General features: G+C 46.0%; 2 protein-coding genes across 4 annotated transcripts in view; one reads left to right on the plus strand and one right to left on the minus strand.

The window, feature by feature from the left end:
• LOC8039870 (serine/threonine-protein kinase PAK 4) overlaps positions 1 to 15,160 on the plus strand; it is an 84,341-nt gene extending 69,181 nt beyond the window's left edge. For all 3 annotated transcript variants that reach the window (XM_042287446.1, XM_029975941.4, XM_042287451.1), the window contains exons 9-11: positions 1,787 to 1,913; positions 10,041 to 10,301; positions 12,032 to 15,160. In XM_042287446.1, the coding sequence (XP_042143380.1) occupies positions 1,787 to 1,913; positions 10,041 to 10,301; positions 12,032 to 12,193 (550 nt within the window). In that variant the 3' untranslated portion in view covers positions 12,194 to 15,160. The remainder of the gene's footprint in view (positions 1 to 1,786; positions 1,914 to 10,040; positions 10,302 to 12,031) is intronic.
• Positions 15,161 to 15,206: 46 nt separating this feature from the next.
• The window catches only part of LOC8039868, a 54,759-nt gene continuing 46,557 nt past the window's right edge, over positions 15,207 to 23,408 (minus strand). Inside the window, exon 9 of the mRNA XM_040212581.3 lies at positions 15,207 to 18,679. Within this exon, the coding sequence (XP_040068515.3) occupies positions 18,504 to 18,679 (176 nt within the window). The 3' untranslated portion in view covers positions 15,207 to 18,503. The remainder of the gene's footprint in view (positions 18,680 to 23,408) is intronic.

Below are 23,408 nucleotides of genomic sequence, written 5' to 3' on the forward strand. Positions count from 1 at the left end.
TCGCACGCACTTTTCATCAACTTCGAACTAACGACCAGCAGCACGTTTACCGTGGTCAAGGGCATAGACTACCACTTTCAGTTTAAAGCCAGCCATATAACTATTTAAGTGTTTACCCATTGCACTCCGGCTGTGGGGAGGGAACGTTGGAAAGAAAACCTGCGGAGCGTGGTTGTGCTGCGTGGTTCAGCAGCGTTCGAAATGCGAAACATCCGCCTCCCGTGCGTGTCTACTCGTGTTCGCTGTTGCTCTGTGGCCGCGTCGCGAGGAGGAGAGCAAAGGAATGTGGAAAGAGCGTAAGTGGAGAAAGAGCAGAGCAGCAAGGCAGCAGCAAAGATAAGCGGAGAAGTGGACCAAGCCGCACTTACCACGCCGTGGAGACGAACCTGACTGCCGCGGCGCGGCTAGCAAGCCTCAAAAGAAGGGGGGTGTGGCTCATACACGAATAATTTTTGAAATCTTTGTTTGCTAATATTTTGCTATAAATACACGGGTGCGGCCCTTACACGGGTGCGGCCCTTACACGGGTGCGGCCCTTACACGGGTGCGGCCCTTACACGGGTGCGGCCCTTACACGGGTGCGGCCCTTACACGCAATTATACGGTACATATTATTATATTGACTTCACATTTGTATGATTTTCATTGCTCCGTCCCTTTTCGCCTTCACCAAATAAATCCGAAATTAGAATTGACCGATTGTAAACTCGCACCACGACTGGATGTGTCCGAGATCTAGACACGTGCTGTTGGATTGGTGTATATGTTATGGTGGTTGCGCTTATTTTAAAGTTTTTCGTGGTTCATCTGCAGGTATTTGCTAGCTTAAAATTTTGAAAAACTAAAGTCAGCTGTAACTTTGCTTAAAGGGATGCTGAATTGAAATCTGGATTCTCCAAAACACGCGGCAAAAGCGTAAAACGGGATGCTACAAACACCAAAACATCACTCATACAGTGATATCTCGAACGGATGACCGTATTTTTAAAAAAAAGAGGCGCATTTGGCAGGAATGTTGACGTCATGTTTTTCCGAGAAGGAGAGGGAACGGCCTCGCGTCTTTTCCGCCTCATGGCCTTGAGGGAGCGAAGTGAAGAGAGGAGGAAACTAGGTATCTTGACATCACGCGCCTCGTCGGCCTGGTTCAATCTCGACTTCTTTTTCCAAAAATACGGCCGTCCATTGGAGATGTCGCCTTACTAGTAGTGTTGTAGGGATGGTAGCGTCCCGCCTACATCTCCAGCATTGTTTTTTTTAAATCCAAATTACGGTTCACCATCCCTTTAAGAAGCTATTAATGCTTTATCATATAAGTGGATTTACTTCAATACTGTTTTAAATCATGACCTTGTTCAGGGAGCTATTCATGGTAAAAATTAAAATGGGAAGAACCAAACATGGTATTGATTATTAGGAAAGTCTTAGTTTCTCAAAAAAATCCGATTTACTATCATGAACAACTCAATGTCTTACGAAAGATCTACTGCTAATTTAGAGGAACGTTCCTTTTGAATGTTTTGTAATATTTTTTTTGTAAAGTAATGACGAAATAATGGCATGACTTTAGTGACGTAACTGTAACAAGTTACTCTTTCAATTTTGTAACTGTAACTGGAGCAGGGTTACTTTTTTCCCCTGATGAACTGTAACTCTAACACTTACATCTTAGCAGTAACGTTCCCATGACTGCCAGTTAGGTTAGTGAGCGTTTTCTAGTGATCTGGACCAGTGCACAGTGTTGTTTAGCGACAGTTTGAGGGGCTCACGACTGGCCGTCCATGTGCAGGATGGGTGAGGAGCAGATAGCGACGGTGTGCAAGCAGTGCCTCAAGGCCCTGGCCTTCCTGCACTCCCAGGGAGTCATCCACAGGGACATCAAGTCGGACTCCATCCTGCTCGCCAGCGACGGAAGGGTGAGGGCAACCAAACACTGTTTGGACAGAAAGCCTCGGGCGCAAACGAGCTGGCGACAATTAGACTTAATGCAAGAGACGGCACATCCACGAAAAGTCTCGGGTTTGAGACTTTTCGCATCTGTCTGGACCGATTTTGTTTGGGATTGTGGCAGTGGGAGAACTGTGCCAATTTCGCCTCTCTGTGCCAACCTCCTAAAACCAGTGCAGTAGCAGAGTTGGAACCTCAATGTAACGAATTCCTCAATTTAAGACAGTATTGCCTTTGTAGAACCCTGTGTATTTTGAGCCTCAATATGGCGAGATCAGTTTTAGTGCCATTTCAAAGGGGTGTGTTCACCGGATGCCACGTTTCAGTGAGCTGTTTACAGTACCAGGTCAGAACGAGCTTCCATTTACGGTATAGGCTTGCTATAACGGACCTTGATAGTAGTGAAGATTTTGGTCTGTTGTAGAAAGGGTATGTTGAGCACAGATATTTTTGCTACAGGTTTATTGAAACTTCTGAGCTTGTACCGATTACTGTCATCTCTGCATGGTTTGGGTCATAAGAGACTTGCGAGGTGCTGAGCACGATGATGGCAGTTCGCCAAATGGATGGCACGGCTACCGAACCAAAGCCACGTAATGTCTGAAATAACAACTGTTGTCGAAGGTTCCGCTATAATAAAATGCTAAAACTACTGGCAACTTTCTAATTTAGTTCATTATATCTGACTGTAAGCTACAGCAGAATTCGTAGGGGTGTGCGAATACTCGAATATACGAATTCGAATCGAATAGAAAGTTCCCGAATAATTCGATTCGCGAATCGAATTCCTAGTATTCGGTCACTCGAATATTCGATATATTCGGCCAAAGACGCGCGGTCGGCGCGGAGCTGACAAAAAAAGCAGTTTTTCCCCCCGATGTAAGCGCCGTGATGTTAGACAAACCATGCGAAAAACAGCTCTTGGTCCTGCCATTCCACAAAAATCTAACGCACAGGTTAGAAAAAAGAAAAGTAACGAACGCCACGAACTTTATAGCACGCAGATTTACTCACGATCGTGATACAACCTACCCTTGAATCACAACCGAAACATCCCGTTTGCGCCGCTTCCAGAGAGGAACTGTTGGGAGGCCGAAATCCCGCGCCATGCCTAATTCTTTTCACGAGTAAAGCCCCTCGTTTCAAATTGAGGCACCGATGTAAAACACACTTGCCGCACTTGCAGAAATCGGCGACTGCACAATCACAGAAAGAAAACCACGTTAAACACTCCGATAAAACCAGCCGAGTTATCGTCGTCGTTCTTTTGGAACCTCAAGCCGCAAATTCTGATGCGGAACGAAACGGAACAGGAAAATAGTGTGCCTAGATTTGAGAGGGTTTCCAACCGTTCGATAGCCGCGTTTGAATTACGAACTGCGAGAACGTGACGAAAAAACGAAAGCGTCGATCGGGATCGGGCAGGCAGGGCAGGGAGAGCAGGCGTCGTCGCGCTTTTGTTTGCTCGCCTTTTTCCTCGCAACAACACAACACATGCGCACTTACGATCAATTTGCACTGGAGCCATCTCCGTGGTTTCAATTTCGCTTGCTCCTCTTTTAAATCAAGGCTCTCTAAAACAGGATAAATAGACGGAAAAATGGATGCATAGCCGCAGTTGGACGGTGTCTTGCGCCACCTAACCACTCTTTTTTTTTTCTTACTTCAGATTATATTATTTAAGCCTGTTTAATAAGATTTAACACCTATCTGTTTATTTACGTGAAATAAAATCCCGGGTGCCCTTTTTCTTCCTTAAAATGAAAACCAAATATCGCAAAATGCCCCTTTTCTGAGATATGCAAACATTTATAAAAAAAAGTCGCGGTGTTAGGTTGGGCTTAAAAAAGGCATGCGTGGCTGTAACTTTGTTTTTTTTTGTGACGTTTAGGGAAGATAGATTATATTTGTGCCATAAAATTGGATCTTTATTGCCCAACATCCAACAGCAACTGCTTTTATTTATTTTTTTTTTTTTTCACCAGAATTTTTTTACATTTTAGCTTCTGTTCTGCACAAGATGCATATTCTGCAACAGGTGCATACTCTGCACATATAATAATCTCATTCGCAGCACACTTTGAAAAATTCCTACAAATAAAATCACTATTCGATATTCGATTCGATATTCGGCTTTTTTTTCTTGATTCGATTCGGTATTCGATTCGAAAACTACTATTCGGTATTCGCACACCCCTAAGAATTTGTAATAAGCCAAGTTGGCATAGGTAGGAAGAACAACCAAACTTCTCAAATCACTGTTCAATCACCATGTTCGTGGTAAAAACCGAAAAAATTTGAATTTTAGATGGCTAAATAAAAAGCAAAAAGGATGGTATTTTACGTGTAAATTTTATGAGAGCAAGGGGTCAGTGGCCCTGAAAAGAGTTCAATTTAGTTTTATTTGAAATCTTGTGCTCCTGACAAAAGGGGTTTTACCTTTTAGCTCGTCAAGGTTTGTTCAGGACAGTGGGTCATGGTACCTCTGGATCACGATAAAAGTCGTTGTTTAAAGGGCCCATGAAACGAATTTTGGGCTGAGATAAATGAATTTAGTTTTGGATTATATTAATAGCATATCGTTTAGTGGGCCAAAAGAAAGGAGGTAGAAAGTCAAAAGCCTAATTTTTTATATGAAAATTTAAAAATGCAGCGGACTATTTCGTACCCCCTTTCTTTCAAAAACTCTCTGCCTTTTCACTGTGATACATCCGTGGTACCCAAAGCGCGTCATCCAGCCCAAACGCACGTCACACGACACCGGACCTAACTTTTTCCCTTCACCCCTAAGCTGACAGTGCGGTGGAAGCTGTGCACTTGCCGGATTAATCAGTCGGCTCCCTTTCATCACCTGACCTCATTTTCTGCGGGCGGGTATGCACGAGCGAGCATGATCACGTGGCAAGTGTGACTGGCCCAACGAGCAGGTGGCTTCCACAGCACTGCCAGCTTAGGGGTGAACAGGGTGAGGAAAGCAACAGCTAATCTTCCAGGGGGAGAATAGGTGTGTCCGGGTACACAAACGAAGGTCCGAGCAAGAGGGGAGTCCCTCCTTTCCGTCTTGGACTGTTTTATACAATGCGCGATTTGTGAGTTGAGGAGGAAAGCTAAGAATGAAAAAGTTAAAAAATTGTTTCATGACTACCTTAAGTTTCCAATTTGAACCACACTATTTGTGTGCTTCTTAGAGAAGGAGGGGTGGTGTTTTTATAACAGTGGTAGCTATGAACCCATATATTTCAATGGAGGAAGTGGGGCGGCCGAAGTTTAAGCACATGCTTCCAAGCGACTATGTCCGACAGTTTAATTATTTCTAAGGTAGCGGCTTTTTTGTGAGGCAGTGCTTCTGTGCAGTATTTGTCATGGCATAGTTAGTATTGCCAATGGCAATGCCACCAACATTAAATGCAGCTACAGAAATATCATTCTATGCAAGTGAGTTCTAATGAATTTAGGGCATGTTTGTGTCTGGACTTTTTTCATTTTAATTTTGAAATTTGAAAAATCTAGAACACGGTAAAATTAAACTTTAAAGTTAAGATAATCAGAAATCTAAGAAATATAAACTCAGATAACCCCTGATTTTCCAGTGGAAAATAAACTCCGAAAAGCACCCTCCAATTTTCACTGGAAATCAACTTTGTGGACACGGAATCCTATTTATAACCGAATGTCTTCTGTAACCAGATCTGTTATAACGAGGTTATACTGTATAAGTTGATAAGAACGGGAACCTTGATTGTGTAGTGGACATTGCAAAAGCACCGGGGAAACTTGCCCTCAGCTGCACTCATTAACCACGAATTTGGCTATGGTGGCCACCAGCAAATGTAGAAGGAAGCATCGGTGCCGTATCCGGGAATTGTATCGAGGTATCTGTGAGAAATTTCGTCGGTCATGGCTAGCGCTTGCAGGGTTACTTTTGTAGTGACGGGCCTCCCAGTACCATGTAGCACGTGGAGTCGCAAGCACTGGCGAGGTTTGTAGGAAAGCATGTCCCATATGCTTACATTGTAGAGTGGCCAGAGAGAGTGAATCAAAACGTTTGCTCATACTCATAATTTGTGCAGTAAGAATGTCATCTGGGTCCGTTTTCTCGAAGCATTGTTTAAGCACTAATCATGGCTAAAGTTAGCCGCAGTACCTAGGAGAGGGATTTTGAAATCATGTGACTGGGCTTGGTGGGGATGTGTGGAAACATGGCAGTGCCCCGGTCAGTGAGCGCGCGTCAGTAAGTGCACTGCGTCGCGAGGACCCGCTAGCGCGCGTTGTTGGGTCCCCCCTTTTTGGGAACTTTTTCCACGGAAGCCACTTATATTCACTACAACCAGTAGGTGACACCAGCTACCATCCCATAATAAAATAGGGAACTATCGCTCATTTAGCCCTCGTCAACCTTGTCTAGGTACTTGTAGGTACCTAGAGGGCGGTTAACTTTTAACCGCGGTTAAAGTTAACTGGCTTCGAGCAAACGGGCCGACAAACACCAATGCGATCGCAAACGCGGAAACTGCGTGCGCTGCAGCCACTTTGTCTTACGAAGCGACGGGGCCATGCGTGGCTCCCCGCATCCCTACCGAGCCAGTCACGTGATTTCAAAATCCCTCTCCTAGGTACTGCGGCTAACTTTAGCCACGGTTAGCGCTTAACCGCGCTTGGAGCAAAATGGGCCCTGGTGGCTTCAGTAATAAAGTCTCAAACCTCGTTTCTCCAACCTGTGTGGACATTGATTTCCGCTCTATAATATATAGATCAAAAACAAAAAAGCAAAAATAGCAACATACAAAGCACAAACAAAAATAGAGTGAAGGGAAACAAAACTTGGATAGGACATAACCATTTGTTGCGACAGATGCTGTGTGAGTGCCATGGCGAAAGCAGGGTGTGATGACTCGATGATGTTCAGCTGTAAACTGTTTCTTTCATTCATTAGTCATATCCGTATGAGTACATATTTCTTGTAGAAATTTATGTGATTGAGGAAGGTGGTTTAATGGTATTGCATCGATGGAAACTTTAGTTCAGCTGGAAAGCAGCCCAAATAAAGACTGGCAATTGAACTACTCTGCTTCATGCGCAATGCATTATGGATTTAACGTATGTTACTTTAGCTTAAATTTGTTAAATTTGGAGGTCATATTTCAGGTGCACTCTAACTGGGATTTCCAGTTCTAAGCACAATCTAAAACTACAGATATTTTATGAATAGGTTGAAAGGAGCCCTCTAAAAAGCTGATTGACTGTACAATGTTTGAATGAATTTTTTTCATAGCCTTTTGCATACCAGGACTTGGTATTACATACCAGGACTTGGTATATTGACATTGGCCATGCCATTTCTTACTTTTGTCAATGTGCAATCTGAAAGGCTTCAGAAACAGAGGCTGCTTCTGTGTACCACGCTTTGCCTCTTTCCATCTATGTTTCTCAACAATGGATAGAATTGTATCTATTTCCGAAATAGATAGAAGTGGATACCGATTTTATCTTAGTGAAGTAAGAGCCACTTTATTATGCCAAATTATGACAAAAGTCTGTGTTTACTAGCAGAATAACCGGAGCACCCTGCTTCTAATGAGAGATGCCAAGAACATCCTTGCTTCCGAACGAAGAAGAGATAGGAACAGAATGTCCATTCTCATGGACGGGTGGTGGACATTAGAAAGCATATTTCTTCTCGCATAAATAATAAATAATGAAGCCAAAAGTAATTCTGTAACTAAGACAACCACGACCCAGACACAGATGATGGCAGCAGTTTTCTTCTATCGATCAGCTACCCCCAACTGCTCACATGGTCTTCAATCTTGCCTGACTGTACAGTGGTAGAAAGAACCAACAAAGCCACAGGAGCGTGCAGTCTCGAGCTACTACACGCGCTCGTCATGCTGGCGGGAAGAGGAGCCACGCGAGCCGGGCACGGTCCGGTTGCGGGATTAGCGGCCATCATCATCCGGCTGTCCGGCCTTGCTATGTGTGATAGCGCTGGCCTATTTTTAAATCATTCGCCATAGGTAAGCGCTACGAAAAGCGAGGCCGGATAGCCGGATGTTGATAGCCGCTAATGTCGTAACCTGCCGGCACCCTGCTCACGTGGCTCCTCTCGCCGCCAGCATGAAGTGCGCTTGTAGCTCGAGACCGCACGCTCCTGTAGCTTCGTTGAATCTCTCCACCATTGTACATTATATAACCTGTTTGGAAAGTGTAGCTAGTTTCTCACTTGCCTTCAGACCAATGAAGCTCAGGAGATATCTACTTTATTTCTAAATTTGGGGTACCAAGTGGATCCAAATTGTTTTTTAATTGTCGGCTAACGTTGGCCTCAAAACATACATTGCTGTAAAGTGCACTTATAGTGTAAAGATATGCAAGATTTTAATTCTAAATGTATAAAGTGCAAAGGGACAGATGAGCACATGAAGTAAACAGGACAGCACTATTATCGCTGCCCTGTCTACATTGTAACCTCGTCTGTCCCTTTGCGCTTTACACATTTAGCATGTTGAGCCAACGAGCCCACCTTAATAATTCATTCAAGATCTTGCCAAGCACAACTATTACCAAAGTAAAAAAAGAACTGTTCCCATTAATGGAGGTTATCTCGTGTCGAGGTGAAAAAAGTAACTTCGTGCTATTGCTGTATTTCACTTGGCAACTCAAACAATGACACCAAAGTGGAGTCAGCTTCTTTCGCTCACTCTTCAGTTGTTAAAAAATTAATTGACCAATGGTTCTACTTTTTTTTTTTTTTTTACTTTCAGCATTTTTTATATTTTACTAGCTTGACCTAGTGGACCTTTTAGGGGCGAAGCTCCTTGGGGTCTAGCCTTGGCCGGCGTCCATGCTGGCATTGATTGCCATCCCATCTGTCTTAAAGAAAACAAAAAAATGTTTGCGTAGTCGACAGGATTGGAACCTGTGCGGGGAGACCCTAATGGATCTCTAGCCCATCGCCTTAACCACTCGGCCACGACTGCGGGACGAGTAGGGGGCTCTGAGATGTGGTAGTAATTCGAGAGCTGGGGATGTCATGGATGAAACGTTGCATGTAGCCGCTCGACGTTTATACAGGAGAGGGCGCTGCGGTCAAATGCGTATATAATCGCGTTAAACTTTGCACGCATTGGCTCAACGTTTATGGATGAGAGGGCGCTGCGGTCAAATGCTCAAGAAATCAGTATCATCAGCACCACCAGAGCTTTGCCCCAATCAACATCATTCACCACGTGAAGATACGGTCATTTTTTTTTTTGAGTAGTGAACACCGTCGAGGCAGTTGTCTGCAAACTACAAATGTAGTTTGCAGACAACTGCCTCGACGGTGTTCATTACAAAACAATGAAAATCGACACATTGGCACAATGCTAACATATTCTGATGAGAGGAAGCACGTTCGGCAGCCCTACAAATGTAGGGCTGCCGAACGGGCTTCCTCTCATCAGAATATGTTAGCATTGCGCCAATGTGTCGATTTTCATTGTTTTTTATGCCCCGTGCCACATACGCTCGAGAAAGGGTCGTCAAAGAGACTAAACACGTGCAAAGAAAGGTGCCGAATGCGTTGGTCATCCCAAAATGGTGACCGCGAGAATCGAGGCCGGGTGAGAGGGTGTACGCACGTACAGAAGCTCACTCGAAAATTCCTGCAGAACCGACTACCGTAATATACCGGAGGAATGCCCACCCCACTACTTGAACTGAAAATCGGGTTAATCAAGACGTGGGCACTTGTTCGATCAAATCGGGTGCTTAACGCATAATTTGCAGAACTCCCAAGTTTGGGAAATATTAATAGTGGGTTCTGGAATGAAATGGGTGCTCGCGCGGTATTCTACGGTATGTTGCCATCTAATTAAGTGATTTGCTTTCTTTGTGATGAGACACAAACACCATGTTATTAGATTTCATTTTATTCATTCAGTTTGCCCACTATATTTGGTGGGCAAACTGAATTTGCGCATGCATCATGTGGCACGGAGTCGGGCAACGTCATTTTCCCTGCAAAATTCGGCAAGAAAAATAAACTGCCAGAAACGTACCTCAATGTCGCCCCACAAAAGCTAACGGCTTTAAGAACGTGGCTGTCTTTCCCTTAGGTGAAGCTGTCGGACTTTGGGTTCTGCGCCCAAGTGTCCCCGGAGCTGCCCAAGCGCAAGTCCCTGGTGGGCACCCCGTACTGGATGGCGCCCGAGGTGATCTCCCGGCTGCCTTATGGGCCCGAGGTGGACGTCTGGTCGCTGGGCATCATGTGCATCGAGATGGTCGACGGGGAGCCCCCCTTCTTCAATGAGCCTCCCCTGCAGGCCATGCGCCGCATCCGCGACATGCCGCCCCCCAAGCTGCGCAACACCCACAAGGTGCGCATCTTCACCGCCTTCTTGGCCCCCGCCATCCCGTTGGCGGCGCAGTGGCGGAGGTACGGCGCCCTAGGCGCATTTCCGCCCAGTCCGTCTACCACGTCCCCGAAAATGGCCCCTCAGTTTCCGTCGTGCGACGTCGCGAAAGTTTCGTGCCATCGCTCACCGTCGCTCCGGTCGAAGACGCGTTCCGAGCACTCTAGTCTCGCTCGCCGCCTCGGCTACATCGGTTTCCGAGCGTGTCGCACTACCGTTAAACGGGAAACGCTTCCTTCTTTCTGGGGCTGTGTTGGCCTTTCGCCACTCTCAAGCGTGCTCCGGGAACTCTCGTTCGGGCGCATCTAGTGTCCCTGCAAATGTTAGCACCGAGCTCGTTTGGGTTACCTGCACCGGCCTACGCCAGCGCGGAAAAGTGTGACGTGGCGCAGAAAGATGCAAGGCAGTTGCCACGTTTGCTTTACCTATCTGTCGTGTGCCAGCTGCCGGGGCTGTACGGTAAACTCGCGTTAAAGAGCCTCTGAAAATAGAAAAATAAAAGTTTTTTTTAAAGGTCTGGTTGGGACACAAATCAAAACGTTAATTTTACGAAAAAAAAAAAAAAAAAATTTTTAGAGCAATGTTGACGGCGCGAGACGCGATTTAGTCGGCAGTCACCTCCTTTTAACTTGTTTTCTCTCTCGGCATTTCGGAAGTGTGCAGGAAAGGTGGATCGGCTTCGCCTTCACGACCGAGATGGTCATTGCGGAATGACCAGTGACATCATGGACTTCGCGCCCAGAATTTCAAATAAATCTCTCACCGTCAATATTGCTCCCAAATATTATTTTTTCGTGTAAAATTTATTTTTTGACGCGCGTGTGCTACCAAACTCTTTAAAAAAATTTAAAAAAAAAGTTATTTTTCGTTTTTTTTTTTTATTTCGATTAACTCATTTTTCGTTTAACTTCGACCATGTTCAAAGGCCCCGGCGAGCGCCTGCACATTCTCTACGGAGAAAGAAATTCGATTAGGCCAGAGATTTTTTTTTTGTTTACTTTCGTCGGGCAGAGGTGGCGCCGGGCTTTTTTCTTTATCTGCGAAACTTCTCTTTTGCCTTTTTTGTCTTCTTTCTTTTTTAATTACTTGGGGTACAATCTTTCGGGGTAATTACGCGGAGGACCATTTTCGCTTGGCCTGCACAATCGTGACTGGACGTGGGAGGCGGAGGCAAGGAGAAGGAGGCTGTCGAAAGCACCCCAGCCGAGTGGGTGCAATGGAAAGCACATTGTGATAAACTTGGTTTGAAACACTCTTCTTTAATCTGCTTCAAACGAGACACACATATCCTAAACACCACTCGCAGTCCTCTCTCTCCCCACAACGACAATCCGCCCCCCCTCCCTACCCCCCTCCCCGTCCCTGGGTCTCTATGAGCGTTCCCTCGCCCTCTGCTTCTGCGGACCGCCGCTAGGGGTGTGTTAGTCCAGCCTCATCTCTCACAACGTTAAAATATGTCAACACCCTCCAGACCGTGCAGCATGCGCGTTTCGGGCGTAAACGGCAGCAAAGCATCACTAACTACCACGTGTTTTAAGTAGCAGCCAGCCTCTTTAAATCGACTGCAAAAATCGGTTTGAAAATGCAGCGAAGCCACTGGTCTTCAAACAGTAGGGCGCACTATGGTTTGAAGCGCACCAGCGTGCCCGGCCGGCAACTTTTCACGTCACGAATCCCAATGCACGGCTGCGCAGGTCTCGCCCCGGCTTCAGGGCTTCCTGGAGAAGATGTTGGTGCGGGACCCGGGCCAGAGGGCCACGGCCTTCGAGCTGCTCCAGCACCCGTTCCTGCGCCAGGCCGGGCCGCCCAGCCTCCTCGTGCCCTTGATGCGCAGCTTCAGGCACAGCCCCTGCTGACACCCCCGCCACACCACGCTCCCGGGAAGTCGTCCTGCCGAGTCGGAAGCTTTCCGACATTTGCTCTACTTTGCGCCACTCCCGGGATTCCTGGTGGCAGCTTGTTGCTTGTTCTTATGTGGTACCGGCAAGTTTGCGGGTACGGTGGCACGAGTGACTGAGAGGACTCTACCTACGGTGCTGCGCAAGTTGTTCTTGGTGGGTATGGGGCACTGCGGCTTTGACGCGCTCTAGGGTTAATTGTTGACACGACCCTCAGTGACCTCTATGACGCTCTCTAAACGAGCCAAGGTGCGATCGAAACCAAGTTTTTCTGGAAAACGGTTCGGAACGCTCCCTCTGGGTTCCTTGCAGTCGAACTTGAGCAATACTATAGGAATCAAACGGATGGTGCACCTTTCGCGTATTCTTTCGGTGGCCCAAAATGGCACGCACATTTTAAAGCGTGCGGAGTGTTTTCTGTACGAGAAAACTATTTGAAAGGCAAGTTTCTCGACGAGCGCCGCCGGTGAGATACCGTTTGCTCCATGGTTCGTCGCTCCTCCTACGAAGCATTTAGCCGTGCTGCCTTTCGACACTAATCTAGGGACAGACTGTCTTTGGCTCCCCTGGTCGGCCAAGCTGGCTCTCTGGAGCTCTGAATTCTTAGGGGCGGGCTAAACGAAAGTGCCCCGGCCTGTCTGGCCAACAATGAGCTTGCGAGGACTTCAGGAATCCCAGAATAGTCTTCCTGCCTGTATGAAGATGGTTGCCCGACCTTAGGAACTGACAGCCCCTGGTTTTTAGGGCGTGTGTAAATTTCCGTTGAATGCCATTTCAACAAATCTGCTCCGATTGATTGACTATTCGGAATTTGTTTTACCATAATCCTAATTTCTTTATAGAAACATGAAGAGTTCTTAGATATGCAATCATGTTCTCCTTTTCGAATTGCACTATTGAAGACTGAAGAGACAGATGCAGACAAACAATGGTTAATGCATATTATTTTTACCACTACTAAAAGTTTATTATTATTGTATTCTGCTGTTTACTCTTTTACACAGATTTTAATACCAATTTTATGTGCCGAAGTCATCTTCCCCATCTGAGTATATTCAGAAGTGGCAGAATAATTGTGCCCAAATTTTGAAGAAAACAGAAATGAGAAATTACTCATAACCATTTGACGATGTGTCCATGGTTGCTAGACTCAATTTGAAGAATAGAAAATCTTAGTAGCTGTTTACAACACCTATCCTAGGATTTTCACGTGCAATGACAAACTGTTGCAGAACGTTTTGAAGGCCCGCCAATGCCTCGCAGTTTGCCTGCAGTGGTGCCGAGGAATTTTATTTAGCAATGGGGAGACAGGTTGAACCTCCATGTTGGTGCCGCTTTTGTTTCAATTACAACGGACAAACCAGACAAGTTTTGTTGGGTGCATATTCTTGTCGAGGTGCATACAAACGCATCTGCACGACATCAAGCCGTCGCACGTGCTTGCATTCCCTCTCTGTTTTGGGGCAGCTCCTATTTGTCTAGGTTGTGCAACTGTGCATTCAATTTTTTGTGTTATTTTTCCTTGGCTTTTTAGATCTTTTTTTTTGCTCATTTGATTTCTACCTCATGTGTTGAAACTCGTAATTGCATCGGCATCCCCCTTTGTTCACCCTCTGTTTGTTCTGCGACGCCAACCTTGTATGGCCCGCTCTATGTGCCTGCCTGGACCCACCGCTGCGTCGGTTGTCCCGGTAGAAGTGCCTTGATGCGGGGTCGAGAGATCCCAGTGGGTCGGGCGGCGGTCTCGCATTTCTCGTTGCTGCTCACACACGGACGTTTGTACAAAGGTTTCTCCGAACTGTCTGCCCGTCTACCCTCAGCCTGTACATAATGTGAGACACAACTGGACTCGTTGCATTTTCTCACGCTGCCCAAACAGTTATACACACGTTACGTTTATCCGTTTTAACAACCCATCCCGCCTTCTAACGTTGCTGTTGAGAACGCGAGGTGCTATGTCTGATGTTAGTGCGTAAAGGTCACACTTACGTCTGCCGCATTGCTTTTTTTCCAGTTCCCGATTGTGAACAAGCTTTTGCCGTGTATGTACGATGCCGCCTGTAGATTGCCAGAAAGATGGGTTTGGATGTATGGTTGGGGGGGTCCAAGAGCTCGTCACAGAGCCAACACTTCCTTTTGCGGGACCGTACTGCAGGTACATTCCAGCGGTGGTTGGAAACACCCACCGCATTTGGTGCAGCCCTTTTCTCGTTCGTTGTTTTAACCTTTAATATATATTCTACGTGCGCATGTAGTTAGTTTATCCAACCTCCGTTATGTGTATTGTGTGGAATTGCCAATTCCACTTGTGCAGACCTCAACTGCTGCAAGTGCCAAGTTGAAAAGTGGGACTCAGTTGCGGGATTCCTCCCGTTGCATTTGGCAGCGCAACACGTTTTTATACGTGCACGAGTGTGTAATGTGTGAACGGAACTTTGGATATTGCGCGTAAAATATAGTTCCCAAATATAGATGGATGAATCGGCTCCGACGGGGACCCATATTTTGTTGGGGCAAGTGTCGGGCGTCAGAGTGGCGTTCAGTTCGTCCTTTTTATTTTAACTCGTTTAAGTTGTCGTCCAAATGTGTGCGGCAGCTTCCCTGACCCTCCAGTTCTCGGCAAAACTCAAATTCTGGCGAGAGTGCGCGTTTGATTTTGCTGGTTCCTCGCAGCGCAAATTTTGTTAGGCATCTGCCGAGTGGGGAACACTTCTTCTCGCTTTGACCATCCAAGAACTCGACGGTAGGTGTTAACGATAACAAATTACCGCATAGATGTCTGCCTTTCGGGCCTTGGGTGCAAGCGATGCAAACCTGTAAATACTGCTGGTTCCTGTGTACATTGCGACAGTCGCATCTCGCCGAAAAGTCTCTACCTTTTTATACTGTGACCAGGCAAAATAAACAGAGTGCTCCTGGGTTTTCCACCGTGTTCCATTATTTTCCGACACATTCGAGGGCACCAGCCAGGTTTCAAAGTCACCACACAGATTGCCTTCCAAGTTTTATTTCATTTCACATAGTTCTTATGCGTATATCCACAGCTTTTGTATGTACACGTTTAGTTAGGCCCTTTAGCTACAACCTTTGTTAACTCTGTGCTACACAAGCTCACATGTAGGAACACCGATACTGCATGAAAAATGTCTCGCACACATCACGACACTTCGAAAGTCCTCTTGCCTACACAGGCGGCATGAAGTGCACACACGCATACATTTTGGAGTTGAAGTGAAAAGTGGCTACAGAAGCATGTGAAGTGGAAGACTCGCGCACACTGCAGCGTATGCAGGGTAGCCTTTTAAAAGCGCGTCGCTTTTTCCCGCTTCGGGGCGGAATAGCTGTCGTGCGGAGAATGTCGGCAAATTTGTGGCGTGCAACTTGGAAGCTGTTGGGTTCCCGTTAAAAATTGTACTCTCTCCTCCTTTGACTCGTAAAAGCTGACTTGAAGTAAATAACCTCGAGGTAAAGGAAGACGACGTTTAGGCTGACCGGCCTCGGTCGAAGATAGAGTTCCCCGACGTGCCAAACTCCAAAAGGGTATTTTTCTGCGCATTTCTAGCGTGGAGCATATGTTAGAGCACGAATCTCCCCCTCCTTATTTCGATTGACTGTAAAAGACAGCCCCACAGACGCGTGAAGAGGAAGTGATATATCTCGAGATGACAAAGTTTCAGCTGCAGTATAGTTTGATGCTCCACTTGTCCCCAAATACTCATTCTCCCTGTATATCGCAATTCTGACGAGTCACTGACAGGATGGCAGGGCATCTCATTGGGATGCCTCTGGTGCACGCCCGTTGCCTTCCACCATGCTCTGGCTACGTATGCATGCTCCAGAGGGTTGTCGAAGGTAGGAAGCTTGCATCGAAAGACCCCCGCCGTTCTAACCCATTCGGTAGTGACAATAGAAGTAAAGTGGTGTGAGTTCACACACGAAGATGCCCCATGCCAGAGGGGTCCATGGGTAGGCTTTAGCCGTGCCATGAAGCACCACCTAACGAGCTTAAATTTGAGGGTGACTGGGTCATCTTGCCAAACATACCATTCCGTCGAATATGTCGTCGAGTAATCGTTTCACTGAACAACATTTCAGCAAATGAACTGGATCTTGACATCACCCGGCGAAGAACTCAACAGACTAAATAACTTCTGCTGTGTGTGTGTGTGTGTGGTGGGGGGGTCTTCAACTCTCCTGCAGATGTTTCTAGAAACCCGCATTTCAACCCAATATTAATGGTGTCACTGAGGGAGATGTTTAGTTTGTGCTGGATGATATCTAGTATTTATTAATGGTATCCTGCCAAAACTGCTGATGTAAGACGGGCTTCGCAAGGTCAGAAACCAATGGAACAAGTTCAATAGGTATGCTATTACTGATGGCAACACCCGCTAGAGATGGAAAGCAGTTGGAAACTATCGTGGCAATAGTCCGGATGTGAATACTGTTTCGAGAGTTCACGCACTGAATCGTGCTGTACTGTGTTGTCACAATTGAGTGATTGTAGAATTGACTGGAATGATGCAAGTATTTTGTTTCTCGGTAATGCGATCTTTGAAAGCCTTTGTTGACCAGGCTGTCAAACTGAACACACAAACCTCTACGGAAAATGGATTGAAACACGTTAACTTTTGACTATGCCCGAATGGAACCAGGACTGAACATTTCATATTTATACCCGAACCGAAACCATACCACGACCTTGTTTGGTGATTACCAGTTCACTGGAAAACAGTCGAGTAATAACTGTTCTGACTGGAGACGTGTGCACCGAGCCTGCTTTTGCAAGCAGCACGAGGTCAAATTCACTTTCTCCCAAATCAAAGGTCTTCCCTAGCATAGCAGACTAGTTTCTAGACTGCTGCTATCGAGGGACTGTGCCATATATATAGTACCGCATTAGTGAACAATGAGGCTGAGAATTCTCCTCTACAAACTGGGCAAAACTTCCTCATTTTATGGACTTTTCTACCATAAATGCACCAGATTTCGTTTTTGTTCACCAAGTTTTGTAAATCTTGAAATATGCCAAGCTGCATCTTTGTAAACACTAATTGCACATATTCCTTAGATGTGATGCTGCTATATGATACTAGCTCGGATAGTTATTGCAAGACAAAATCACATTGACAGTGCATCTTGTAAACACTTGCCGCATTCAACCGAAATGTTTGTTCCTTTCAGACTACATGTTTTTAATAACAGTCATCTGTAGAATGTGAGGTAAATTTTTTGCAGTGTAGTTCAAAGTGGAACCATCACTTGCACATAGCAATGTACATTGCACAAAGGGTGGCCCAGTGCAGCTCCCATTTGATGAGCAAAAAGTTAATGTATCTGTCTCATTCCGTTACATTAATTTGGTGCGATGGAGATAAGTTTGTGTCCGGCTACTGCAAGTATCACGTGCTCAACAAAAGCTTCAGGAAGTTCACGGGTGGCCTTGATGAAAGGCAGAGTTACGAGCCGGAACCGATCCGGAACAAAAGATATAGCAATTGAACCTGAACCGAAAGAAGCCGGGATAATGATTGATTTGACACCCTGCTTTTGACAAAAAACATGCCTTAACTTTTCAGGGGAACACCCTAGCTTCCTACTAATTCATCTTGCAGTAGCAATACATGTAAATTATGAAAAGTGTAGAATTGTCATCAGTGTTTTTTTAAAAACTCATACCAAAGAGTGGTCACATCCCCTTGTTCAGCTAATGAAACACCTGGGTTTACAGAATTATGTTTAGTGAAAGTGCCAGTGCTTGTCTACGCACCATGGAAACAAACATGATGGGCTAAATGTGCTAGTACCTTCAGATTTAACCAGGGGCTGGAGCGATTGGTTCGTGGTTTCTGTTTTTTGTTTTTACATCCACGGTGTTGCTTACCTTGCTGAACTGGGTTCGATGAACCGGGGCATATCTTTCCACCATCCATATACATGCACGTCAACACAGTAGCTTCAGTTGCAAGTCGCCCATCGTCGTAGTTTAGCTGCTGCTTCGTTGAAATGAACCACAGACGTCCTAACATTATCACAAACAATGCAACAGTAGGTGTGTGCACTGTGCTGAAATGTTGTTCAATGAAACGTGACCTGTGCTTCATTAGACAAAATGTTTGGAAAGGTGGCGTCTACCCGATCCAAGACTCTGGGCACTCAGCGGTAGCCCAAAGTGTGGCGCATCTTTCTAGTACACACAAGTCTGCCGAATAAGAAGGCGCGCATTCTTTGTGACGGTTTAACATCGTCACTTGCAGGAGGCATCTTTTCAGTTCATGGTGTTGTAGTCTACCCTGCGCACAAAGACGGACCGGTAGAGGGCGTAGCCCACGACGACGGCCACTGCAGCCACGGCCAGCGTAGATCCAACCGCGATGGGCACGGTCTCGTCCTGGGGAAAGGGGTCCTGGACGCCCGCCATGCGGACCTGACTGCACCGGTGTGCTGGAAAAGAGGTGGTGCGGCTCAAAAGTCTGCTATACTTACAAGGAAATGCTGCTGCTAGTTTGTTTTTCTCGTCATCAGTATGTGACACCTCCCCCGGCTTCCTGAGTAACACTTGGCGTCTCCGACCTGGGTAAAGGTTCAAATTGCAGTCATGCATATTTGACGTCGGTGCATTCTTATTTTTGCCACAGTACGTCTTGGAAAGTGTTTTTGTCTTCAAAACATCGATCACAATGGCTTGTAGATGTTTACAATATATCTTTTCAGACATCTTGTTGTCTAAAAATAGGGGTTTATTGAAAAGATATTTTCGAGGTGTCATGCCCATCATGCCATGACGTCTTGCATAGGTCTAACTGAAGTAGATGTCTTGGTTTTCAGTTGGATGGAATCTATGCTGGTTATGAGTGAACCTGCCCTTCCTGAGGAGGTGTCGGAATCGGGAGGTTTTACCTCTGTATGTTGGCTCACTCGTTAGTCAGCAAGGCTATCTTAAAGGTAATGAAAGCAAACTTTGAGTGCCTATTTTTAGCTCACAGACCCCGGTTTTTCGTCCAAAAACGCAAGAAAAGCAATTTTAAAATGATTTTCCAATACCACCTGGTAGTGGGCACGACCTCCTAGGTCGTGGTTGTGGGGCCGAGCTTCGTTGGAATGTCTCACACCACCGGCCCATCACGACCAGCGCGCGCTACGGCGCGGCGTGTCTGATGGAGGCGCCACCTAGCGACAATGATCGTAATTACGGTACCCTTGGCCGTTAATGGGCCCGTGACATTGCGAACGTGACGTCACAGGCAAATATATCGAGACGCATCGCACCTAGGGTGCCATCATGTCTGATTTTGAAGCGCTCGCCGGAATCCGTCGGTTGGAACGAAAAATATATGTAGCCGTCCACTGAAAATACAAGCGTATGATTATCACTTTTGGATATCACAAGTCGTATTTCACGCGTTTCGAAGCGCTTCAGGATATTTCAAGTTTTGAATCTGTACCCCTTTAAAGGGATGCTTCAAGGAAATTTGGAATTTGAAATCGAGTTCAAAGATAAGTTGTATGTGATCCACAATATCCGTAAATGGCAATCACGCGTTTGTATTTTGAGCCTTGTGGCTGTAAATGGGCCACTCTGGCAAGCGCTCAGAGAGCAGCCAGCGGAGACCACGTGACATCCCCGCAATCGTGACGCAGTTCGTCTCAAGACGAGCAAAGCTATGGCGAGGCTGACGTCGAGAGTATGGCCTAGTCGTTCCAGCCACCGAAGCGGCTGCTTTTGTATGAATTTTGAGTGACGGGTTAATCTTCTATAATCTGGTAGAGGGACGATAGCGACTTTTGGTACACAAAAGAGATTCTCGGGGAGAGGGGAGTTCCTCGTTCCCCTCTTCTCTCGTGGTGGCCAGAAGCGAGACAGTTATTGCACTACCTTTCAAGGTTCCTAGACGGGCAATACAAACGAAGCATTAGCGACATCCACCAGGTGCTCTTTGCTATAATAGTTTAATTTGTTTTAAACTTCCTTTTCGTTTCTTTTTTGACAGGACATTGGCGTGTTGATGTGATACTGCTCCTTTAAGCGCCGAAATTCCGTTGTATTACCCCTTAAAAATTTATTTGTGTACTAATTATTGTTAAGCTCCGTATTATCGAACTATTCACTTTAAAAACTTAAAATTTTACATGGCCAAGTTTATGAGACATTCTGTGGAATAAAAATGTTTTCAAGAAAATATCGAAATTCTGATTTATTTGCGTTCTATGATACTCGGGCAATTACATGTCCTCGGGAACATTACGCTCTTTTGTGAAGAAGAGCAGAAATTTCTAATTTCATAAAGAAACGTACTGTAGAGCTGTGGAAGAAAAACTATATGTGTCGCAAAAATTTAATTACTGCTTACTGATATTTCAGGATGTAGGACAAAATGGTCCCAGACAAAAGGTGTTCAAGTGATTTGTTGACACTTGGGCTCTCTCAGTACACGTGTAACGTATATTTTAATCTATTTAAGCTTTTTTTTTTTTGTTTTTTTTTTTGTGATGTATTTTAGTAAACCGCTAAAGAAGCCCACAATTTAATTTAAAACACATACTTGATACGGATGACCCATCTTTTACGAAATATTGGTTGTCCGCCCCAGATGTGTGTTTTATTCTTTCAGCGTCGGCAATCGTTAGAGGGATACTGAACCGAGATTTGGATTTCGCAAATAAGGCCGCAGAAGCGTTGAACTGGACGCGACGAACTCCGAAACATCGCCCATTCATTGATATCTCAAACGTATGGCCGCACTTTTGGAAAAGAAGGGCGCGATCAGGCTAGGGCTATGAGGTCATTGTCCCCTTGGAAAATTTGAGAATAAGGGGAAGCGGCCTCGCTTGAGTCGCTTCTCTCTTCCTCGCTTCGGTTCACCAGCTGCTCGATGGGACGTAGCGAGGAGGAGAAAGAAAGAGAATCGTGACGTGACTTCTCTCGTCGGCCGCGTTCAATCACTCACTTCTTTTCCAAAATTATGACGATCCGTTAGAGATATCGCTGTATGAGGGATGTTCTTGGGTTTTGCAGCGCCCCGCCCCGGTTCGGGTTGCTACGCCACTGGCCGCGATGCACTCCGCTTTGGACTGGCAGGTAATGGTAAGATGCAGAAAATGTTTTTGCTTTCAGCACTGCTTGATTGGTCCTATAGCTCGTTGTGTCGGCTGCACTGACTACTTCCATAAACCCCTGCATGCAACACGGCGCGCGTTGCACTCTGGGAACTAGTTGGCCAGGGAGGAGATTGCCATGGTTTCGGTTTCGATCGACACGTCGACAAGAGATTACACACAGAGCATGGACTATTAACGGCCGTTATCTCATGTTTTCTGGCCCCGAGAGCGTCATTGGTGGTCTCTAAACTAACCTAAATGGTCAGACCTCGACGCTTTAGCACAAGCCCGAGACGTATAGCTTGTCTTAAGACACGCTTGTTGTATTTTTGTACTTGAGCCATTCTGTTAGCGTTTCGAGGTATGTGGACGAGCCAGTGCTGGGAATGTCGACGCTGCGAAGCTCGGGGATCTTGCTTATGTACGAATCAAAAAGCTGTAGCAACCAATAAGTGTGCATACATCGAGCTCGCGCCTTTACATTAGTGTTGTTGATCAGGAAGTTTGTTTGTTTCATGCGTCCATAGACGAAATATAACTTTTTGCAATTATTGATTTTCTTAATACGCCTGTGTACGCGTGGTAAAACTCCGAGGTGCCATTGAATTATAACACACTTCTTATCTCTTACCTGTACTGACCCGCAGCACTGCACGAAGCGAAGCTTTCCCACCCACTTGCATTTTACTAATATTCAACATCGCGTATGCGCGTAAAGTTATCCTGCAATCGTATAGGCACATTCGCGCATACAAACTGTTTTAAGAAAGCAAAAGTCGAGCACTTGTGTGAAAAATGTCGCACCATTCGCCAGAAGTACGCCGGACGGGCATGAACCCCTATGCGGTGCGCCAAACGAACGAAATTATTTAAAGTGCATTTGACGGTTGCTAATGGCCATAATATGTGTTATGTGTTTGCTTTCTTCCTGCCTGAGTATGCCGAGATAATTTCAGACACACTGTTCAGGCACAGATCTTCGGCGTCAGTAAAAGTCGTCCAAAAAGGCTTAGCGAGAAGTAGGGGACGCTTGTTAGGGCCTCCGTCGTAGCTAGCCGAGGCTCAGCGTTTGCGAAAACTTAATCTTCTATCAGCATAAAATTTGAGTGGGAGATATATGATGACACGAGGACGACATCATAATAACTTTGGTGCAATAGTGAGGTCGAATTTATTGCGTTTCCCTAGAAGTTCATGCGTCAACGCTGGGCTCAACTTTGATACTCCTGTGAGGATGCGGCTTGCTTTTCGCCGAATGAAGTAACAAGAAGCGGACGTTTGGCAAACAAAATACGTGTAATGCTCCAGGTGACCGAATTTCACTTGTAGTTCACTGGTGCTAGACGGGATTATTGAAATTGGACTCAAAGATGAGGTGACTAAGCCACGTCTTACTACGTTTGCATACGCACTCATATTATCCGGGGTTTCGGGAACCAAGGAAAGTGCCCCGGCCTTCGTTTTGTATCGCTCGAGAATGAGTGTATTGTACATTCGGAAAAAAGTCAGATATTCGAAAACGCAAGCAGCGCGTTCGGTCGCGGCGTGATAGCATGAGATGAATCTGCTCAGTCGAAACCGAAACTGAGTGGCCAACTAGTTCCCAGAGTGCACTGCAAGGTATTTCGCCGCATTGGGGCGCGTCGGTTTTGGAAACAGTCCAATAAGACGCATGCACACGAAGAATCAGACATTATCGTGCACGTACTAGATATTTCTAAAGGCGTGCGTGCGGTCGTGTATCGCTACTGAGTGATGCACGTTAAAGGGCCCATGAAACGAATTTTGGGCTGGTATAAATCACTTTAGATTGGGATTTCACTAATAGCACATCGTTCAGTGGGCCAAAAGAAAAAAGGCAGAAAGTAAACAGCCTGACTTTCAGTGCGAAAATCTGAAAACACAGCGGACTGTTTCGTGCCTCCTCCCCTTCGTAAGCTCTCTGCCTTTTCACTGTGACACATCCGCGGTTCCCAAAGCGCGTCACCGGGTTCAAACGCACGTCACACGATCCCGGACCTCCCTTATTCCCTTCACTCCTAAGCCGGCATTGTGGTGGAAGCTACGCGCTTGC

The sequence above is a fragment of the Ixodes scapularis genome, unplaced genomic scaffold, assembly GCF_016920785.2.
Source record: "Ixodes scapularis isolate PalLabHiFi unplaced genomic scaffold, ASM1692078v2 PGA_scaffold10__122_contigs__length_95168666, whole genome shotgun sequence".
Classification (NCBI taxonomy): Eukaryota; Metazoa; Arthropoda; class Arachnida; order Ixodida; family Ixodidae; genus Ixodes; species Ixodes scapularis.